This window comes from Salvelinus fontinalis, chromosome 31 (assembly GCF_029448725.1).
Source record: "Salvelinus fontinalis isolate EN_2023a chromosome 31, ASM2944872v1, whole genome shotgun sequence".
In the NCBI taxonomy this organism is placed as follows: domain Eukaryota; kingdom Metazoa; phylum Chordata; class Actinopteri; order Salmoniformes; family Salmonidae; genus Salvelinus; species Salvelinus fontinalis.
In genome coordinates, this window is record NC_074695.1 from 30,787,539 (window position 1) to 30,807,697 (window position 20,159).

The 20,159-nt window shown below is 44.0% G+C and overlaps 1 protein-coding gene across 5 annotated transcripts in view; it reads left to right on the forward strand.

Moving 5' to 3' along the window:
• Nucleotides 1–16,775: 16,775 nt before the first annotated feature.
• The window catches only part of samd11 (sterile alpha motif domain containing 11), an 85,373-nt gene continuing 81,989 nt past the window's right edge, over nt 16,776–20,159 (forward strand). For 2 of the 5 annotated variants that reach the window (XM_055892186.1, XM_055892188.1), the window contains exons 1-2: nt 16,778–17,989; nt 19,184–19,275. In XM_055892186.1, the coding sequence (XP_055748161.1) occupies nt 17,536–17,989; nt 19,184–19,275 (546 nt within the window). In that variant the 5' untranslated portion in view covers nt 16,778–17,535. Of the gene's footprint in view, nt 17,990–18,120; nt 18,252–19,183; nt 19,276–20,159 lie in introns of those variants that run through there. The other 3 variants (XM_055892187.1, XM_055892190.1, XM_055892189.1) reach the window with 3 other exon arrangements.

The following is a 20,159-nucleotide window of genomic DNA, read 5'->3' on the forward strand; positions in this document are numbered from 1 at the left end:
CCTGGACTCCCAGAATATCTACTCATTCTATACAAAGAGCAGGATACATGACCGCCATGTTAATTCAACACCATGGGATTTTAGTTATATTTTGTATAACCCTTTGTGCTTCACCCTAGTTCCCTGTGGTTGTTCCTTGGTTTATGTTAAAACCTGATGAAGGCAGCTTAGCTAATTACTGTAATGAATGTATTGCATCGGAGCAATAGACTTTCTAAGTGTACGTCTCAAATGGCACCCTATTCCCTATATAGTACACTACTTTTGACCAGGACCCATAGGGTGTCATTTGGGATCCAAGTGTTTTGTTCTGCAGGCCTGCAGAAGTGTACTTTTTCTGTCTTCTCCAGAAGAACGTTCCTTGGTTGGTTTATATCTGGCTTCTGTGTGACCTGACCAATCCAGTTCCCCCTGTTTAGCACATTGCTGTGGAGTGAAGAGGATCAGTCTGTGGCTACGTACCGAATGGCACACTTTTCCCTTCATAGTGCACTACCTTTGACTAGAACCCTATGGTCCCTGGTCAAAAGAAGTTCACTAAATAGGGAATAGGGTGCCATTTGGGACACTCACCTGTGTCTTTTAGTACAGGAAGGCAGAGCTAGGAATTCCCAAACAAGAGTCAGGAAACTGTCTGCAGAGGCAGGGAAGAGAGATGGATTATGCTGTCTCCAGCTTTTGGAGTATTTATGAGGAGGATCTTTAACGGTGAATTTCCCTCTCGGGAAGTAACACTATTATACGCAGTATAGCATGAAGCTACCCAAGGTACCTCAGAGGAACATCTGAGTGTAAACAGTATGTTTTTAGGTAACACTTTACTATACAGGGTACACATTAGACAATCATAACACCTTTATGAAACCAGTCATAATACATTTCTGGGTGTTTCAGTATCATTTTTTGTTATTTTTTATTCAGGAGATCCTATTGAGATCCGTGATCTCTTTTTCGAATGATAACTGAGTACAAAACATAAACATGAAACAGTAAGAGAGTACAAAATACAATATAAAATTGAATTGCATAATAAATTACAATAATGATGACCATAAACAGTGATACCATACATGTGTGATTGTGTGACTAAAGACTGAGTTAGCGCTCTGAGATTAGGAGTGAATTATAGCTTTAAGGCAAGGTGACTCATCGTGAGAGCTTAGTTTAGTAACCTACCACACTACACCTCACCTCTCTTAAGCCACTTCTCGTCAACAAGCAAACCTCAACAACTGGTAGACGTACTGTGTGATCAGAATCAGGGCACCAATCGTCAACATGAGGATATTGTTCATGTAGGAAATGTTACTCTAATAGCCATTAGGCATTTTCATAACACACATCCTGATGCATGTTAACCATATAATGTCAGGTGGTAGTTCTGCTTCTAGATTGGTCCTGTGAACTTCATGTCTTAAAATCCCTTTAAATCAGGCACTCCATCATTCATTCATTTGTTTAAAGAGAAAATAGTATTGACAATAGTAAAAGGTATGAATCTGAACGTGTTGTATTCATTGATTTTGTGTGTTAATTGATTTATAACTCTCGAACACACACACACACATGCTTGCGTGCACACACACACAGACACAGACACAGTACACACACACTCGTGTGCAGACAACACACACATGCACGCACGCACACACACGCATGCACGCACACGGACACACACACACGCACGCACGCACACGGACGCACACACACATGCACACGCAGGCACGCACACACACACACACACACACACACACACACACACACACACACACACACACACACACACACACACACACACACACACACACACACACACACACACACACACACACACACAAACAGTAAGCTACCCCGAGAGTGAGTGCTGTATTGGGTTTTCTCCAGGAAGTGCGGCTCCTCCAAAGCTCTGGTCAGATGAAAGGCGAAGAGCCATATCGATTGGGCAGTCGGGGGACGGGGAGGGTATGGGGGTTGTGGGGAAGGCGAGCAGCGCCTGCAGTGAGCCTGATGCAGGGCTGCAATCCAGCCAAGGAGTGGGAGGCCAGAGGCGGCGGGGGGGATGCGGGCAGTGGGGGGTATGGGGGTAGTGAGCTGTCGCTGAGCCCCCGTGGCTCACCCGTAACCCCCCAGCCCCCGTTGCACACTCCTCCACAATGTGCAGTCTACTGTTGTTGATGAGGACAGTCAGAGCCGTGCATCATGGCTCAGGGGCAGGGATAGTGCTGACCCCAAGACTGCCTCGCATCCATATTGCACACCGCAAATACACACACACACATAGGATACACACACACATACACACATCCACACACACACATCCCGACACAGTGCACACACAAGATCCAATTATACAGTAATTTTCCTCTCTAAAAAATGATTTGAATCATTGAATTAATGCACCAAAACTGTAAGATCTATACTACAGCGGCAATTCTTCAAATAAAAATTGGAATAAAATTCCATTCTCATGTGCACATCTCAAAAATGGGAGAAAAATATATTCCAGTGTGGTGGATTGGTGTCACTGATTATTTTGGCAAATCCTGATTTGGATGAGGTGGTGGTATGATATGACTGGGCTGATTGTATACTAGACTTTTCAGAAGGGGATGGGCTGGGTTTTGAACTTGTCTGCTACTCGTTAGTCAAATTTAAAAGCCTTTGATCCCAGCACCAAGTTAAGTAGCTGGCTAGAGCTGAAATTATCATTAGATAGCATATATTAAAGGTTTTAGAATTATGAATTTCTCATACCACACATGTTGCTTCAATGGTCTGAAAATTATACAGCTAAAAATGCCAATATGGCATTAACTAGCAGTGACTAAAGTTCGCTAAAGTTTGTAGTGGCTGTTTAAAGAAAACCGAACCATGGATTACGGTTTCTCTACAGAACTACTTTCAGGGTGAGGAACCTTCGAACATTAAGTTGTAAAATACTGAACTTCCTCCTTAAACTGACCATTATGACAGTGACCATGCTAAATGTACTTTTACATACAGGATTGGGCATATCAGAAGTAATTTGTGCAATGTTATGGTTTATGGAGGCCAAATTCAGCCCAAAAATATTGAAAAATGTGTTTTTCATAGAACTATCTCAAGGGATTGAATGTTGTTTGCACAAATTCAGCAGACTACTCATGTTATAAAAAATATGTCGTTTTCACATTGAAACCAACCGTCTTTTCATTAATGCCCACAGGAATATTCAGAGGCTTTTATTACTTGGTAATTACTGTGGAATAAAAACGATTACAAGCACTACAAACAAGCAACTATGCCTCCATCTCTAATCCTCTAGCATCGTGATGAAAACAACAGTTATGATGTGTAATTAAAAACACTTAAGAAGGTATTATTTTACCAATGCTTTCCAAACTCCTTGATTCCCTAAACTCCTTTTCGTGTGGAGTCGGTGTGGGGCGTGACTGCTGAGCTGTGACGCCCCGGGGGATAGATCGGCCAGGGCGGCTCTCTAATTGAAACGTGTCGGCGACTCATCGACGTCTTGGCTCCGGTTTCAGGGCTATCTCAAACCGCAGTGCTGATTGCTGGTTTCAAATCGCACGGAACAAAACTCAATATCGGCCGGGATATGAGGAAATTTTCTACATTGTAGAATAATAGTGAAGACATCAAAACTATGAAATAACACATATGGAAACATGCTGTAACCAAAAAAGTGTTAAACAAATCAAAATATATTTTATATTTGAGATTCTTCAAAGTTGCAACACTTTGTCTTAATGACAGCTTTGCACTCTCTTGGCATTCTCTCAAATCAAATCATATATTATTGGTCACATACACATGTTTAGCACACATGTACACATGTTTAGCGGGTGTAGGGTCGAGCTTCATGAGGTAGTCACCTGGAATGATTTTCCAACAGTCTTGAAGGAGTTCCCACATATGCTGAGCACTTGTTGGCTGCTTTTCCTTCACTCTGCGGTCCAACTCGTCCCAAACCATCTCATTTGGGTTGAGGTCAGGAAATTGTGGAGGCCAGGTCATCTGATGCAGCACTCCATCACTCTCCTTCTTGGTAGCCCTTACACAGCCTGGAGGTGTGTTTTGGGACATTGTCCTTTTGAAAAACAAATGATAGTCCCACTAAGCGCAAACCAGATGGGATGGCGTATCGCTGCAGAATTCTGTGGTAGCCATGCTGGTTAAATGTGCCTTGAATTCTAAATAAATCACTGACAGTGTCAACAGCAAAGCACCCCCACACCATCACACCTCCTCCATGCGTCACGGTGGGAACCACACATGTGGAGGTAATCCGTTCACCTACTCTGCGTCTCACAAAGACACGGCGGTTGGAACCAAAAATCTAAAATTTGGACTCATCAGACCAAAGGACAGTTTTCCACTAGTCTAATGCCCATTGCTCATGTTTCTTGGCCCAAGCAAGTCTCTTCTTATTATTTGTGTCCTTTAGTAGTGGTTTCTTTGCAGCAATTTGACCATGAAGGCCTGATTCACATAGTCTCTTCTGAACAGTTGATTTTGTGTTGTGTCTGTTACTTGAACTCTGTGAAGCATTTGGGCTGCAATCTGAGGTGCAGTTAATTGCCGATTTCAGAGGCTGGTAACTCTAATGAACTTATCCTCTGCAGGAGCGATAACTCTGGGTCTTTCCTTTCCTGTGGCGGTCCTCATGAGAGCCAATTTCATCATAGCACCTCAAAAAATGACTAAATAGCGTTTGATGGTTTTTGCGACTGCACTTGAAGAAATTCGACTGCACTTGAAATTTTCCGCATTGACTGACCTTCATGTCTTAAAGCAATGATGGACTGTCGTTTCTCTTTGCTTATTTGAGCTGTTCTTGCCAATATGGAATTGGTATTTTACCAAATAGGGCTATCTTCTGTATACCACCCTTACCTTGTCACAACACAACTGATTGTCTCAAACGCATTAAGAAGGAAAGAAATTCCACAAATTAACTTTTAACAAGGCAAACCTCTCAATTGAAATGCATTCCAAGTGACTACCTCATGAAGCTGGTTGAGAGAATGCCAAGAGTGCGCAAGGCTGTCATCAAGGCAAAGGATGGCTACTTGAAGAATCTCAAATTTAAAATATATTTTGATCTGTTGAACACTTTTTTGGTGACTATGATTCCATGTGTTATTTCATAGTTTTGATGTCTTTACTATTATTCTACAATGCAGAAAATAGTACAAATAAAGAAAAACCCTTGAATGAGTAGGTGTGTCCAAACTTGACTGGTACTGTATTTCTGAACTATATCTTTAATTCCTGTTTCAATCCTGTTTCAATCTTATATCCAAATGGAAGAAAGGACTGACAGTTCATTAAAAAAAATCTCTAATATTTTGAAGCTTTTGTTTATTTACAGTCAGGGCTAGCCTATAACATTTTAGTAAGGCAAGAAAATGCCAAACGTTATGTTGATTCTTGGTTGGGGGCCAACCAACATTGACATTAGAGACTAATACTTTCCACACATATTTGCTAGAAGAAGCGCAAGGATGTCTATTTCCTTGTTGGTTGGCTATCTTGGCAACCATTCATAGGCTATTTGAAACAAGTGAGACAATGTATGTTTGTTTGTCATAACCTTATTTTGGTTTTATTGGCCGTTGAATAGACCTAAGGACTGACCATTTTAATTAGGGTTATTCCAATATTTGAAAAATAATTTAATTTCAAATCTGTAAATGGATTCTCTTGAAGGCTAGCCTAGTATTATCTGAGGTTGGCTGATGGCGCTGCTACCTTTCAAATATGGTGAACCCTTTAAAAAATGGATTGCCGAAGAGATAAGAAATAATTTATGTTCCTATCACTGCCTCGCACAAATATGGAGGGGAATAACAGGAGGCTACTGAGGGGAGGACGGTTCATAAAAATGTCCGGAAGGAAGCGAATGGAATGGCATCAAACACATAGTTGTATTTGATACCATTCCACTAATTCCGCTCCAGCCATTACCACGAGCCAGTCCTCCCTAATTAAGGTGCCACCAACCTCCTGTGTGGGGAATATTGTGCCAATAACTCCCACAAACTTAGAGAGGCACGCTATATTTTACTGCACAAATTATTAACAGAGCTTCTACTGAGGTGGAAAGGGAACACATTGTGTTTTATACCAATAGGGGCTGGTTGGAGGACACATGAGGCCATGGTAATTTTTGCTTGATAAAGACTGGAAAGGTCAAATTTTCGAATCATAGAACAAACTATTGACATTTTGATCATTGATTACAAAGATTTCACTTACCTCCTTACATGTTTGTTTTTCTCTAAGCTTCCTTGTTTAATTCTATGGTTGCTTTTCATACGATACATTTGGTGTGTGTTCTTGCATGCTTTTGAGTGAGTGTGTACAGAATGTGTGTTCTTGCAGGCATGCTTGAGTGTGTGTGCTTGCCCAGGGCCAGACTACCGTATTTGGGCCCCCACGGCACCATACTCCAGGGGGCCCCGTCATGGCAAATTGTTTAGAATTGCAGGAAATTAGCTATAAAACTGCAACAACAACAAAATAATTGGGGGGAGGGAAACTGATTTTGCCATGGTGCAAAGAGTAACATGTGCAGTTTTATAATGCTATTTCTTCACATTTTGTCATAAGGCGAAGAGAAAAATGTGCACTTTTAGAGCGAATTTCCTGCAATTCTAAACATTTTGCCACGAGGCTGAGAGAAAATGTTGCAGTTTTAAAGCTAATTTCCTGCAATTCTACACATTTTGGTTACTACACAAGTAACTGGAAGGTTGCTGGATCAAATCCTTCAAGCTGATAAAGGTACAAATCTGTCGTTCTGCCCCTGAGCAAGACCGTTAACCCACTGTTCCCCGGGCGCCGAAGATGTGGATGTCGATTAAGGCAGCCCCACCTCTCTGATTCAGAGGGGTTGGGTTAAATGCGAAAAATACATTTCAGTTGGTCAACTGACTAGGTATCCCCCTTTCCGTAGTCCCTGTGCCCAAGAACACCACAGTAACCTGTCTAAATGACTATCACCCCATAGTACTTACATGAAATGCTTTGAAAGGCTGGTCATAACTCACATCCACAACATCATCCCAGACACCATGGACCTACTCCAATTATACAGATCCACAGATGATGCAATCTCCATTGCACTCAACACTGCCCTTTCCCACCTGGACTAGAGGAACACCTATGTGAGAATGCTGTTCATTGACTACAGCTCAGTGTTCAACACCATAGTACCCTCAAAGTTCATCACTAAGCTAAGGACCCTGGGACTGAACACCTCCCTCTGCAACTGGATCCTGGATTTCCTGAGGGGCCGCCCCCAGGTGGTGAGGGTAGGGAACAACACATCCTCCACCATGACCCTCAACATGGGGGCCCCTCGGGCGTGCGTTATTCGTCCCCTCCTGTTCTCCCTATTCACCCACAACTGCATGGCTGCTCACAACACCATCATTAAGTTTGCTGACGACATGACTGTGGTAGGCCTGGTCACCGACGACAATGAGACAGCATATAGGGAGGAGGTCAGACAGTATAGTGCAAGAAGGACAACCTCTCAATGTTGGCAGGACAAAGGAGCTGATTGTGGGTTACACCCAAGGAGGGCAGAGCACGCCCCCATTAACATCGACAGGGCTGTAGTGGAGCGGGTGGAGAGCTTCAAGTTCTTCGGTGTCCACATCACTGAGGATCTATTATGGTCCACTCCACACACGTCAACACAGTCTTGAAGAGGGCACGACAACGCGTCTTCCCCCTCAGGAGGTTGAAAAGATTTGGCATGGGCCATCAGTTCCTCAAAAGTTATACAGTTGCGCCATTGAGAGCATCTTGACTGGCTGCATCACCGCTTGGTATGACAACTGCTTGGCATCCAACTGCAAGGCACTACAGAGGGTAGTGGCGCCGAGCGAGATGGCAGCCTCGCTTCGCGTTCCTTGGAAAATATGCAGTATTTTGTTTTTTTATGTGTTATTTCTTACATTGGTACCCCAGGTGATCTTAGATTTCATTACATACAGTCGGGAGGAACTACTGAATATACGATTAACGTCAACTAACCACCGTTCCTACCAGGAATATGACTTTCCCGAAACGGATCCAGTGTTTTGCCTTCCACCCAATACAATGGACCTGATCCCAGCCGGGGAGCCTATGCGACGCCGTAAAAGGGGCAAACGTAGCGGTCTCCTGGTCAGGCTTCGGAGACGGGCACATCGCGCTCCACTCCCTAGCATACTACTCGCCAATGTCCAGTCTCTTGACAATAGGGTCGATGAAATCCGAGCACGGGTAACATTCCAGAGAGACATCAGGGATTGCAACGTGCTCTGCTTCACGGAAACATGGCTAACTCAAAAGACGCTAACGGAGTCGGTGCAGCCAGCTGGTTTCTTCACGCATCGCGCAGACAGAAACAAACATCTTTCTGGTAAGAAGAGGGGCGGGGGGGTATGCCTCATGATTAACGAGACGTGGTGTGATCATCATAACAACACTCAGGAACTCAAGTCATTCTGTTCACCTGATCTAGAACTCCTCACAATCAAATGTCGACCGCATTATCTACCAAGGGAATTCTCTTCGGTCATAATCACAGCCGTATATATTCCCCCCCAAGCAGACACATCGATGGCCCTGAACGAACTCTATCTGACTCTCTGTAAACTGGAAACCACACACCCTGAGGCTGCATTCATCGTAGCTGGGGATTTTAACAAGGCTAATCTAAAAACAAAACTCCCTAAATTCTATCAGCACATCGATTGTCCTACCAGGGCTGGCAAAACTCTGGATCACTGTTATACTAACTTCCGCGACGCATATAAGGCCCTCCCCCGCCCCCCTTTCGGAAAAGCTGACCACGACTCCATTTTGTTGATTCCAGCCTACAAACAGAAATTAAAACAACAAGCTCCCGCACTCAGGTCTGTTCAACGCTGGTCCGACCAATCTGATTCCACGCTTCAAGACTGCTTCGATCACGCGGATTGGAATATGTTCCGCATTGCGTCCAACAACAACATTGAAGAATATGCTGATTCGGTGAGCGAGTTCATTAGGAAGTGCATTGACGATGTCGTACCCACAGCAACGATTAAAACATTCCCAAACCAGAAACCGTGGATTGACGGCAGCATTCGCGTGAAACTGAAAGCGCGAACCACTGCTTTTAACCAGGGCAAGGTGACCGGAAACATGACCGAATACACACAGTGTAGCTATTCTCTCCGCAAGGCTATCAAACAGGCAAAGTCCCAGTACAGAGACAAAATAGAATCACAATTCAACAGCTCAGACACAAGAGGTATGTGGCAGGGTCTACAGTCTATCACGGATTACAAAAAGAAAACCAGCCCCGTCGCGGACCAGGATGTCTTGCTCCCAGACAGGCTAAATATCTTTTTTGCCCGCTTTGAGGACAATACAGTGCCACTGACACGGCCCGCTACCAAACGTGTTAAACGTGTTAACCCTCGCAAGGCTGCAGGCCCAGACGGCATTCCCAGCCGCGTCCTCAGAGCATGCGCAGACCAGCTGGCTGGTGTGTTTACGGACATATTCAATCAATCCTTATCCCAGTCTGCTGTTCCCACATGCTTCAAGAGGGCCACCATTGTTCCTGTTCCCAAGAAAGCTAAGGTAACTGAGCTAAACGACTACCGCCCCGTAGCACTCACTTCCGTCATCATGAAGTGCTTTGAGAGACTAGTCAAGGACCATATCACCTCCACCCTACCGGACACCCTAGACCCACTTCATTTTGCTTACCGACCCAATAGGTCCACAGACGACGCAATCGCAACCACACTGCACACTGCCCTAACCCATCTGGACAAGAGGAATACCTATGTGAGAATGCTGTTCATCGACTACAGCTCAGCATTTAACACCATAGTACCCTCCAAACTCGTCATCAAGCTCGAGACCCTGGGTCTCGACCCCGCCCTGTGCAACTGGGTCCTGGACTTCCTGACGGGCCGCCCCCAGGTGGTGAGGGTAGGTAACAACATCTCCACCCCGCTGATCCTCAACACTGGGGCCCCACAAGGGTGCGTTCTGAGCCCTCTCCTGTACTCCCTGTTCACCCACGACTGCGTGGCCATGCACGCCTCCAACTCAATCATCAAGTTTGCGGACGACACTAGTGGTAGGCTTGATTACCAACAACGACGAGACGGCCTACAGGGAGGAGGTGAGGGCCCTCGGAGTGTGGTGTCAGGAAAATAACCTCACACTCAACGTCAACAAAACAAAGGAGATGATTGTGGACTTCAGGAAACAGCAGAGGGAGCACCCCCCTATCCACATCGACGGGTCAGTAGTGGAGAAGGTGGAAAGTTTTAAGTTCCTCGGTGTACACATCACGGACAAACTGAATTGGTCCATCCACACAGACAGCGTTGTGAAGAAGGCGCAGCAGCGCCTCTTCAACCTCAGGAGGCTGAAGAAATTCGGCTTGTCACCAAAAGCACTCACAAACTTCTACAGATGCACAATCGAGAGCATCCTGTCGGGCTGTATCACCGCCTGGTACGGCAACTGCTCCGCCCACAACCGTAAGGCTCTCCAGAGGGTAGTGAGGTCTGCAGAACGCATCACCCGGGGCAAACTACCTGCCCCCCAGGACACCTACACCACCCGATGTCACAGGAAGGCCATAAAGATCATCAAGGACAACAACCACCCAAGCCACTGCCTGTTCACCCCGCTATCATCCAGAAGGCGAGGTCAGTACAGGTGCATCAATGCAGGGACCGAGAGACTGAAAAACAGCTTCTATCTCAAGGCCATCAGACTGTTAAACAGCCACCACTAACATTTAGCGGCCGCTGCCAACATACTGACTCAACTCCAGCCACTTTAAAAATGGGAATTGATGGAAATTATGTAAAAACGTACCACCAGCCACTTTAAACAATGCCACCTAATATAATGTTTACATACCCTACATTACACATCTCTTATGTATATGTATATACTGTACTCTATATCATCTACTGCATCTTGCCATCTTATGTAATACATGGACCACTAGCCACTTTATACTATGCCACTTTATGTTTACATACCCTACAGTACTCATCTCATAGGTATATACCGTACTCTATACCATGTACTGCATCTTGCCTATGCCGTTCTGTACCATCACTCATTCATATATCTTTATGTACATATTCTTTATCCCTTTACACTTGCGTGTATAAGGTAGTAGTTGTGGAATTGTTAGGTTAGATTACTTGTTGTTATCACTGCATTGTCGGAACTAGAAGCACAAGCATTTCGCTACACTCGCATTAACATCTGCTAACCATGTGTATGTGACTAATAAAATTTGATTTGATTTGATTTGATTTAGTGCGTACGGCCCAGTCCATCACTGGGGCTGAGCTCCTTGCCATCCAGGACCTCTATACCAGTCAGAGTCAGAGGAAGGCCCTAAAAATGGTCAAAGATGCCAGCCACCCCAGTCATAGAATGTTTTCTCTGCTACCGCACAGGAAGTGGTACTGATGCACCAAGTCTGGAACCAACAGGATCCTGAACAGCTTCTAACTCCAAGCCATAAGACTGCTAAATAGTTAGTTAAATAGTTATGAAATAGATACCCGGACTATCTACATTGACCCTTTTTTCACTAATTTTTTTGACTCATCACATACGCTGCTGCTACTGTTTATCTATCCTGTTATCTATCCTGTTGCCTAATCACTTTATTCCTAGTTATATGTACATTTCTTGGTACTGGTACCCCCTCTATATAGCTGAGCTATTTTTACACATTGTGTATTTATTATTATTTGTATTGTTATGTGCTATTACTTTTCTATTATTTCTCTATTTTCCTTCTCTCTGTGTTGTTGGGAAGGGCTGTAAGTAAGCATTTCACTGTTAGTCTACACCTGCTGTTTATGAAGCATGTGACAATTAAAATTGAATTTGATTTGTGTGTGTGTGTTCTTGCAGGAGGAAGGGGGGTTCCACGAGAAAAAGGTTGGGTGTCCTTGCCTCTGTTTGCGTTGACAGCTACAGACGCTGGTCTAAAATGAGTATCCTCCTGGGCTGCTTGCCTGCCTGGCCGTCCAGAAAGGAAATAAATCCATTTGGAAGAGCAGCCGTGTGGGATCACACAGACAGCATCCTGACCCTTAGATCCTGCGAGAGAGACGAAAGGCGCCGGCACGACAGCAAAAACTCTATGAGCCTCTGCGGGTCCTGTTACAGCGTCCGCTCGCTGTGCTGAAATATTGGAAGTCAAAGAGCTCTCTTGGTGCCACTGTCAGTTTAATCTGAAACCACATTTTGGATGTCTTTGGAAGAGCAAATCAGTGAGCTTTCAGGCGAAGGCGGTAAAAATGTATGTTTTATAAGGACAGCCAGGAAACATACACAGAAAACATTCTACCTATTTTTGTACTAATGGTTTACCTTGTGGGGTCACTTATGACCTTGCCTATTTGAACCAGGACAAGAACCTATCAATCTCAAATTGGTGCCAAAGTCTGGGGGACACATTTATTTGGTGGGGGCAATAAGATAAGAGGCTTATAAAATTGTGCAAGCAAGAAATTCAAAACAGTTCTCTAAATAGTTAATTACTGACGCCGTGTCTCAGACAGTGTCTGGCTATCGATTGGGGAGAGAGATGGAGGGAGAGACGCCGCTTTTTCCAGTAGGGGTAGGCCTATATTGCAGCTCATGTCTGAAAGGCTGGCTCTAAGCACTAGGGGTGGGCTCTCACTCTGTGATGGTTTTCCAGTGAGTATTTGTCAGGTCAGACTGTGCACCGCCCGGGGGTCTCCGCTCCTCTCCCCGGGTTATTTATTGCCTCTCTCCCCCGCCGGCAGCGCAGCGGCTCTGGGGCCGCTGCCAACAACCGCGCAGAGGCAGGGGCGTCATTAGGGGGGATCTATATGGCCGACGTGGAGTGAATAAACAAAACGCCATTCACTGAATATTTTATTGAGAAAACACAGAATTTTATTGTCATTTATATTTGAACAAAACTATAATTGAATCCCATTTCTTTCGGTGAAAAAAGATGGTGTCCTAGTAGCACATGCGATCAAAAGTGATGTTTTAATTATGTCCACACATGGATATAGAATGAAAGAGAAAGAACAAGAGGGTGGTGGTGGTTGAACAATAACGAAATCATACGCCCAATAACAGCCAACCCTCTTCAGAGAACTGCTGGAGGCCGAGATGTTGCCATGTCAGTCGGAGTTTGGGGGAACCCCTCCAAGGTGGGTGTCTGGGTGCAGTAATGCAATGGAGCCAATGAGTCACAGGCTGGGAGTGGGTGTGAGGGGGCATGGGTATCCCCGATATGACAGTGATGACAGGGTTCCCCAGGGCTCTCCTAAAGGTCCACCCCAGCACCCTTATCGAGACCGGAGCCCACATTTCCACAGAGGTGTTTCTGAGGTGACGGGGGCGAAAAGAGAGAATTAAAATAAAACGTTCACCTACTAAGTCGCCTTCCTAGAAACAGTTGTTCATTCTACCTTGAAGGTCCGTTGCTTATGCAAGGTTTTGTTCCTGCCTGTTACTATAATACCCTGGTTGATTAGATGTAGTCTACATTTAGAGACACTGGAGAAATTAGCATACCACACCATTTTGTAATATTGCTATGAACCAAGGCATGATATCTACAGTCTTTACAGATCAGATATTATCATCACGGTCATCTATGGTTCAGATTAGTTAAAAGGCACTTTTGATTTAAGCCGGGATACAATCCGATCGCGCTTTGACTATTTAGGCCTACTTTTTAAAGGCAATGCTCCCATGTTCGCAGAGACCGCATTCACGGAAAGGCTGCATTTATTTCAAGTTTCAACATTTATTCACCACATGCACAAGATACAACAGGTGTAAAACAGTACAGTGAAATGAGAGAGCTCTTTCCCAGAAATGCTGTGATTGTGAGTGGGTAGAGACCTGTGGATGGGCATAGAGTCCGTGTGGATAGTCTGTGGGAGAGGAAGAGGAGTAGTTGTTAGCCATTTAACAGTGTTATGACCAAGGGATAGAAGTTGTTTATGAGTCTTTTGGTCTGAGCCTTGGTTCACCGGTACCGCCTGTTGGGCTGGAATATGGCGAACAGTCCATGTGGCTTAGGTTGGCTCAACCGGAAGATACATTTAAATGTCAAGAGCGCAATAACAAAAATCAAACAAAATCATGGGCATTAATGTAGAGTTGATCCTAATTTGCTGCTATAACAGCCTCCACTCTTCTGGGAAGGCTTTCCGCTAGATATTAGAACATTGCTGCGGGGACTTACGCCCATTCAGCCACAAGAGCATTAGTGAGATGGGCGGTAAGGCCTTGCCTTATGGGCGTTCCAATTCATCCCAAAGGTGTTTGATGGGGTTGAGGTCAGGGCTCTGTGCGTGCCAGTCAAATCTTCCACAACAATCGAGACAAACCATTTCTGTGTGGACCTCGCTTTGTGCACAGGGGCATTGTCATGCTGAAACAGGAAAGGGCCTTCCCCAAACTTTTGCCAAAAAGTTGGAAGCACAGAATTGTGTAGAATGTCATTGATGGATGTAGCATTAATATTTTCCTTCACTGGAACTAAGGGGCCTAGCCCGAACCATGAAAAACAGCCCCAGACCATTATTCCTCCTCCACCAAACTTTACAGTTGGCACTATGCATTGGGGCAGGTAGCGTTCTCCTGGCATCCGCCAAATCCAGATTCGTCCGTCGACTGCCAGATGGTGAAGCGTAATTCATCACTCCAGAGAAAGCGTTTCCACTGCTCTAGAGTCCAATGACAGCGAGCTTTACACCACTCCAGACGACGCTTGGCATTGCGCATGTTGACATTAGGCTTGTGTGTTGCTGCTCGGCCATGGAAACTCATTTCATTAAGCTCCTGACGAACAGTTCTTGTGCAGACGTTGCTTCCACAGGCAGTTTGGAACTCGCTAGTGAGTGCTGTAACCGAGGACAGACGGTTTTTACACGCTACGCCCTTCAGCACTCGGCAGTCCTGTTCTGTGAGCTTGTGTGGCCTACCACAGAAATTTGATGAACGGACTTGTTGGGAAGGTGGCATCCTATGACGGTGCCACGTTGGAAGTCACTGAACTCTTCAGTACGGGCCATTCTACTGCCAATGTTTGTCTATGCAGATTGCATGGCTGTGTGCTCAATTTTATACACGTGTCAGCAATGGGTGTGGCTGAAATAGCCGAATCCACTCATTTGAAGGAGTGTCCACATACTGTGTGTGTGTGTGTGTGTGTGTGTGTGTGTGTGTGTGTGTGTGTGTGTGTGTGTGTGTGTGTGTGTGTGTGTGTGTGTGTGTGTGTGTGTGTGTGTGTGTGTGTACAGTATTTGGGTACGTATGTGTGCATGCATGTTTTTGCTTATAGGTGTATAACCCAAGCAGTAGAGCTATCCAGCAATGCTTTATCTATGGCCCTCTGCGCCCGGGCCCCTTTGCAGTGCATAGCTCCTTCCTGTGCGTGACAGGGGGCATTCGGTGTGATTTATATGCGTCTGACACACAGGACTTTGGGCCCAACCTCTGCTGTGGAATGGCTATTCCATGTGGTGGTGTGGAGAATGGATAAACCTGGGTGGTGATAAGTTGACGGGTCAGGGCCTGGAGTGCTGATCCGGGATCAGTTTTGCCTTTCAGATCATAATGAATAAGAATATATGTATCAATAAGAATATATGTATCAGGGGGACCTGATTCTAGATCAGCTTGGAGTACCGTTCCTGATGTGACTTTCTACTCTGATTTTTCTTTAGGTCCATTGGATCATGCTCTTGCCCTCTTCAATGGGAGATATTACCACTATGGGACTATGTGAAGGCGAACAGCACGTACAGGGCTTTCTATCCATTATCTAATTGCACTCACGCCTTTGTTCATTTCACAACAACCTGTGTGGGATTAGATTTGTATGTGATTGGTATTTGTAGGTAATATATGTTTGGTAAGGTCAAACACACAACATTTAGTCTGGTGCATTTGATTTGAAGCTTCACAACTGCAGGCAGATTCTGAGAAATTGCTGATATTTTGACTTAACAAATGTGATGAATAAAATCTTCTATTCTTTATGATATCCTTTCCAGATATTTAAAATGGCCATAGTTTTCTCAAAGGAGAGTGACCATTACAGTAGTGGGAAGATGATTACAAAGAGTACAAGAAAAATATTGACTTCAAGCACTGAGGGCACAACAGAGAACACCCACCACATTCTGAACCTCAGAGGTTGTGAGGGGTAGAACTATGAGCAAAGACCAATTAAAGAGAATGAACATATATGTGTTCAAAGCTGTTGTTAAATTGAATGGAATATGATCTATAGGCCTGTACGTGTTTTCTTGTTGTTGCGAGACAATGGGGCCTACTTCTATGTTAGCATAGCCTATCAAAAAATGTATCCCTACCTTGGTAGGCCTAACCATCAACTGACATTGAATTTTATTGTTTCAATATGTATTGTTGTTGTAGGCTATATGTACCTGCTGATATATGAACATGAATATTATAAACATTTAAGAATAGGGAAATATTATAATCCGTAGGCTACACTATGTGTCAGGAATATGTGACTGTGTTTAGGCTAAATTTTGCGCAATAATGACGTCCGTCGCGCACCCCCCTTCAAGTTTTCGCGCTCGCAAAACCTCGGCTGTTTAAATGGGCCAAGTTTAGAAGCGGCGGAGAGTGCAAATCTTGTTTGGTCTGGGTCTGTGAACTTCACCGTGACTTTAACGATATAGCCTACACAGGGTTGAAAAACAACTATTTCAAAGGTCCCATCAGTTGAATTTGTTCCACGCAAATACTTTGAAATAATTTGAAAAATAGGGAAGTTTGCAATGCTCAGATAGCCAGAGGCTCTAGTTTTATGGCATATGGAAAGTATGTAGCAAAGGAGCCTATACCTGCATCTTTTTGTACAACTTCTAATACATCAAATAAGACGTTGTATAGCCTAGTATTGTTTATTATTCAGGTAGACACCGTCTTGCGTAATACCAGCATATTGGAAGGCACAATGACTGTAAACTTGTTAATTGCAATAAATAAAGGCCGGTAAAATAAGAGAAACCAACATCATAACAATAGGCTTACTGTTTAGAAAATACTAAACTGAAGAGACATGTGGGGAAGTGTCAATGATCATTGTGGATAACGTGATGTCCATGGCTAAGGTATGACCACTCCAACGTGTCAGGTATTAGTAGCGCAAGTCCGATTAAAAGTGGTAGGCAGAAGCGCGGGTGGTAGGCAGGAGCGCGGCGAGAACCGTCATGCGAGTGGTGAGTGGTGGAGTGTGGCGGCAGAGAGCGCGGCGACTACAGAGAGCTGGAAACTAGTGAATGGCAATCTGTCGGGGAAGTTCAACAGACCGCTGTCACAGAGCGACACCAGAGCCCTGCCTAAAACAAAGTGTCTCGTCTTCAAGTCTGGGGCGGCTGACCAACTCCGAAAAGAGGACACACAAGTTGGTCGGACTAGCTGCTAATCACTTGTTACTGGCGCTTCGCTCCCAGTAACATGCCTGCCATCAAAAAGGAGAGACTGGATGGGGACGTATTGGCATTGGCTGCCTTCAACCAGTCCGAATACCTGGCCCCTTTAAATGACACCGCTATCACTGTGGTGACCCCGCACCCACCGCAGTACGACCATATTTTCGGCCATCACCGCTTGTACTTGGGGCTCCACGACTCCGCACTGCATCACCAGCACCTTCACCATCACCCGGACGACTTAATGCTGGAGAGGTTTTCCTCCATCCCCGACTTTCAGCCGTTTTTTGAGAACGGGGAACCATGCATCGAGGTGGAGTGCGGGGAGAACAAGGCTTTACTATACATTAACAAACTGTGCCAAGGTAGTAAGGGACCCTCAATCAAATACCGGGGCGAGTGGCTCACCCCGAATGAGTTCCAGTTCGTCAGTGGAAGGGAGACCGCCAAAGATTGGAAACGAAGTATAAGGCACAAAGGTAGGCAACATAAAACATTATGTATACCTTTTTTTAAGTATGTTCATTTTGAGGAGGATACCCAATTTAAGGTTTTTGTCATTGTTTGGTGAGTGGAAATTCGGTTTCCCTGGTTTGGTTCTGCGTTTCGTAGTTAAAGGGTTACTCAGCAGTACACCAACTACAGCGCGTAAGAAGAGAGATGAGAAAAGCACATACCCTCACTGTATCTTCACAGGCAGCGACCATTCGCAAAACGGGGCGTAAGGAGTCGTGGACTAAGGTGAAAAACGTTAATATTTGGGTACAGAATTGTTTAAACAGTATATGGCAGTTGATAGACGTTGCGGGTATCATTCCGTTGAGTGTTGGGTATAACAGAAGGCTAAATGGGTGTTGACACCTCAAAAGACCAGAATGATATTGGAGACAGGGAACGAAATTATTTGACTTGAAGTTGTAGGCTATTCCTTACTCTTTTGGTTTATTTTGGGTAGATTATGTTTGCGTTGCAACTATCCAAAATAATGATGTTATTGGCCGGCTACTATTTTGGTTTCAAAAGTTATACATTGGCTCAGACAAAACAAACGTACCAGAAGATGTTTATTAATTGATTTATTATTAGAACAATGAATATTATTGACTAACTTCGGGACTATTTTAATAATTACCCATTATTGGGCTGGCCGCGTGCGCACTTATTTTAGAACCTCACCTCACCCCAAGTTCTGTTGGGAGAGGGTGTTGCCCTCAGGCAAAACATGCTAGCCTGATAAAAGATAGTTACATATCTGAGATTAGATACAATGACAATAGCCTACTGTCATGTATCTTAACACACGGGGCTCAACTAGAACTCATCGATGAAACTAGGTCATTTAGTTTGAAAAACTGGCAATTCCAAATGTAATGTTTATGTTTTAGTTTTGGATTCGTGATTATTCAATAATTATCCACATTTTGTGTTGCACAAACTGTTTTATTGATGTTTATGTGTAGACTCTGTTAACATAGTCTTATGTTCGCTAGACAAATATATTGGCCTATATAAGGCTCTTGAATGTCCTGTCATTTGTAATCACCTCCATGTGTAGGTTATACATGCCATTGATTTAAAGTTGCTGATATCAATGGGTCCTGTATAAGTATGGTATATTTTTGTATTATAACTCGTTCTAACTCTCTCTCTCTCACTCTTTCTCTCTCTCCCAGGGAAAAGTTTAAAGACCCTTATGTCCAAAGGAATTTTACAGGTACATCCTCCAATCTGTGATTGCCCTGGGTGTCGAATTTCGTCTCCAGTGGTAAGATTATGGTTTCATCAGCATTTCAATTCTTACATTTGTTTTCCTTGCTTTATCATTGGTTTAAAACGGTATGTTGCATTGCTGATTCCAATTGTCTGTGATGACGACTGGGCTAAAAGCTTGCTCTAAACTACATTTTATTTTTATTGAGACACAGAGTAAGCAGCATTGGTCTTAAGCAATCTGCCTTTTGTGACAGAATATATTCAGAATAATATTGGTCTATAATGCTCAATGCTTGGGTGATTACAGCTGTGAGTCTTTCTGGGTAAGTCTCTAAGAGCGTTGTACACCTGGATTGTACAATTTTAACACATTATTCTTTTTTTAATTCTTCAAGATCTGTCAAATTGGTTGTTGATCATTTTCAAGTCTTGCCATAGATTCTCAAGCCGATTTAAGTCAAAACTGTAACTTGGACACTCAGGAACATTCAATGTCGTCTTAGTTAGCAACTCCAGTGTATATTTGACCTTTTGTTTTAGGTTATTGTCCTGCTTAAAGGTGAATTTGTCTCCCAGTATCTGGTGGAAAGCAAACTGAACCAGGTTATCCCCTAGGATTTTGCCTGTGCTTAGCTCTATTCTGTTTCTTTTTATCCTAAAAAACTCCCTAGTCCTTGTCAATGACAAGCATATCCATAACATGATTCAGCCACCACCATGCTTGAAAATATGAAGAGTGGTACTCAGTGATGTGTTGTGTTGGATTTGCCTCAAACATAATACTTTGCATTCAGGACATAAAGTTAATTTCTTTGCCACATTATTAGCAGTTTTAATTTAGTGCCTTATTGCAAACAGGACGCATGTTTTGGAATATTTGTATTCTGTACAGGCTTCTATTTTTTCACTCTATTTAGGTTAGTATTGTGGAGTAAC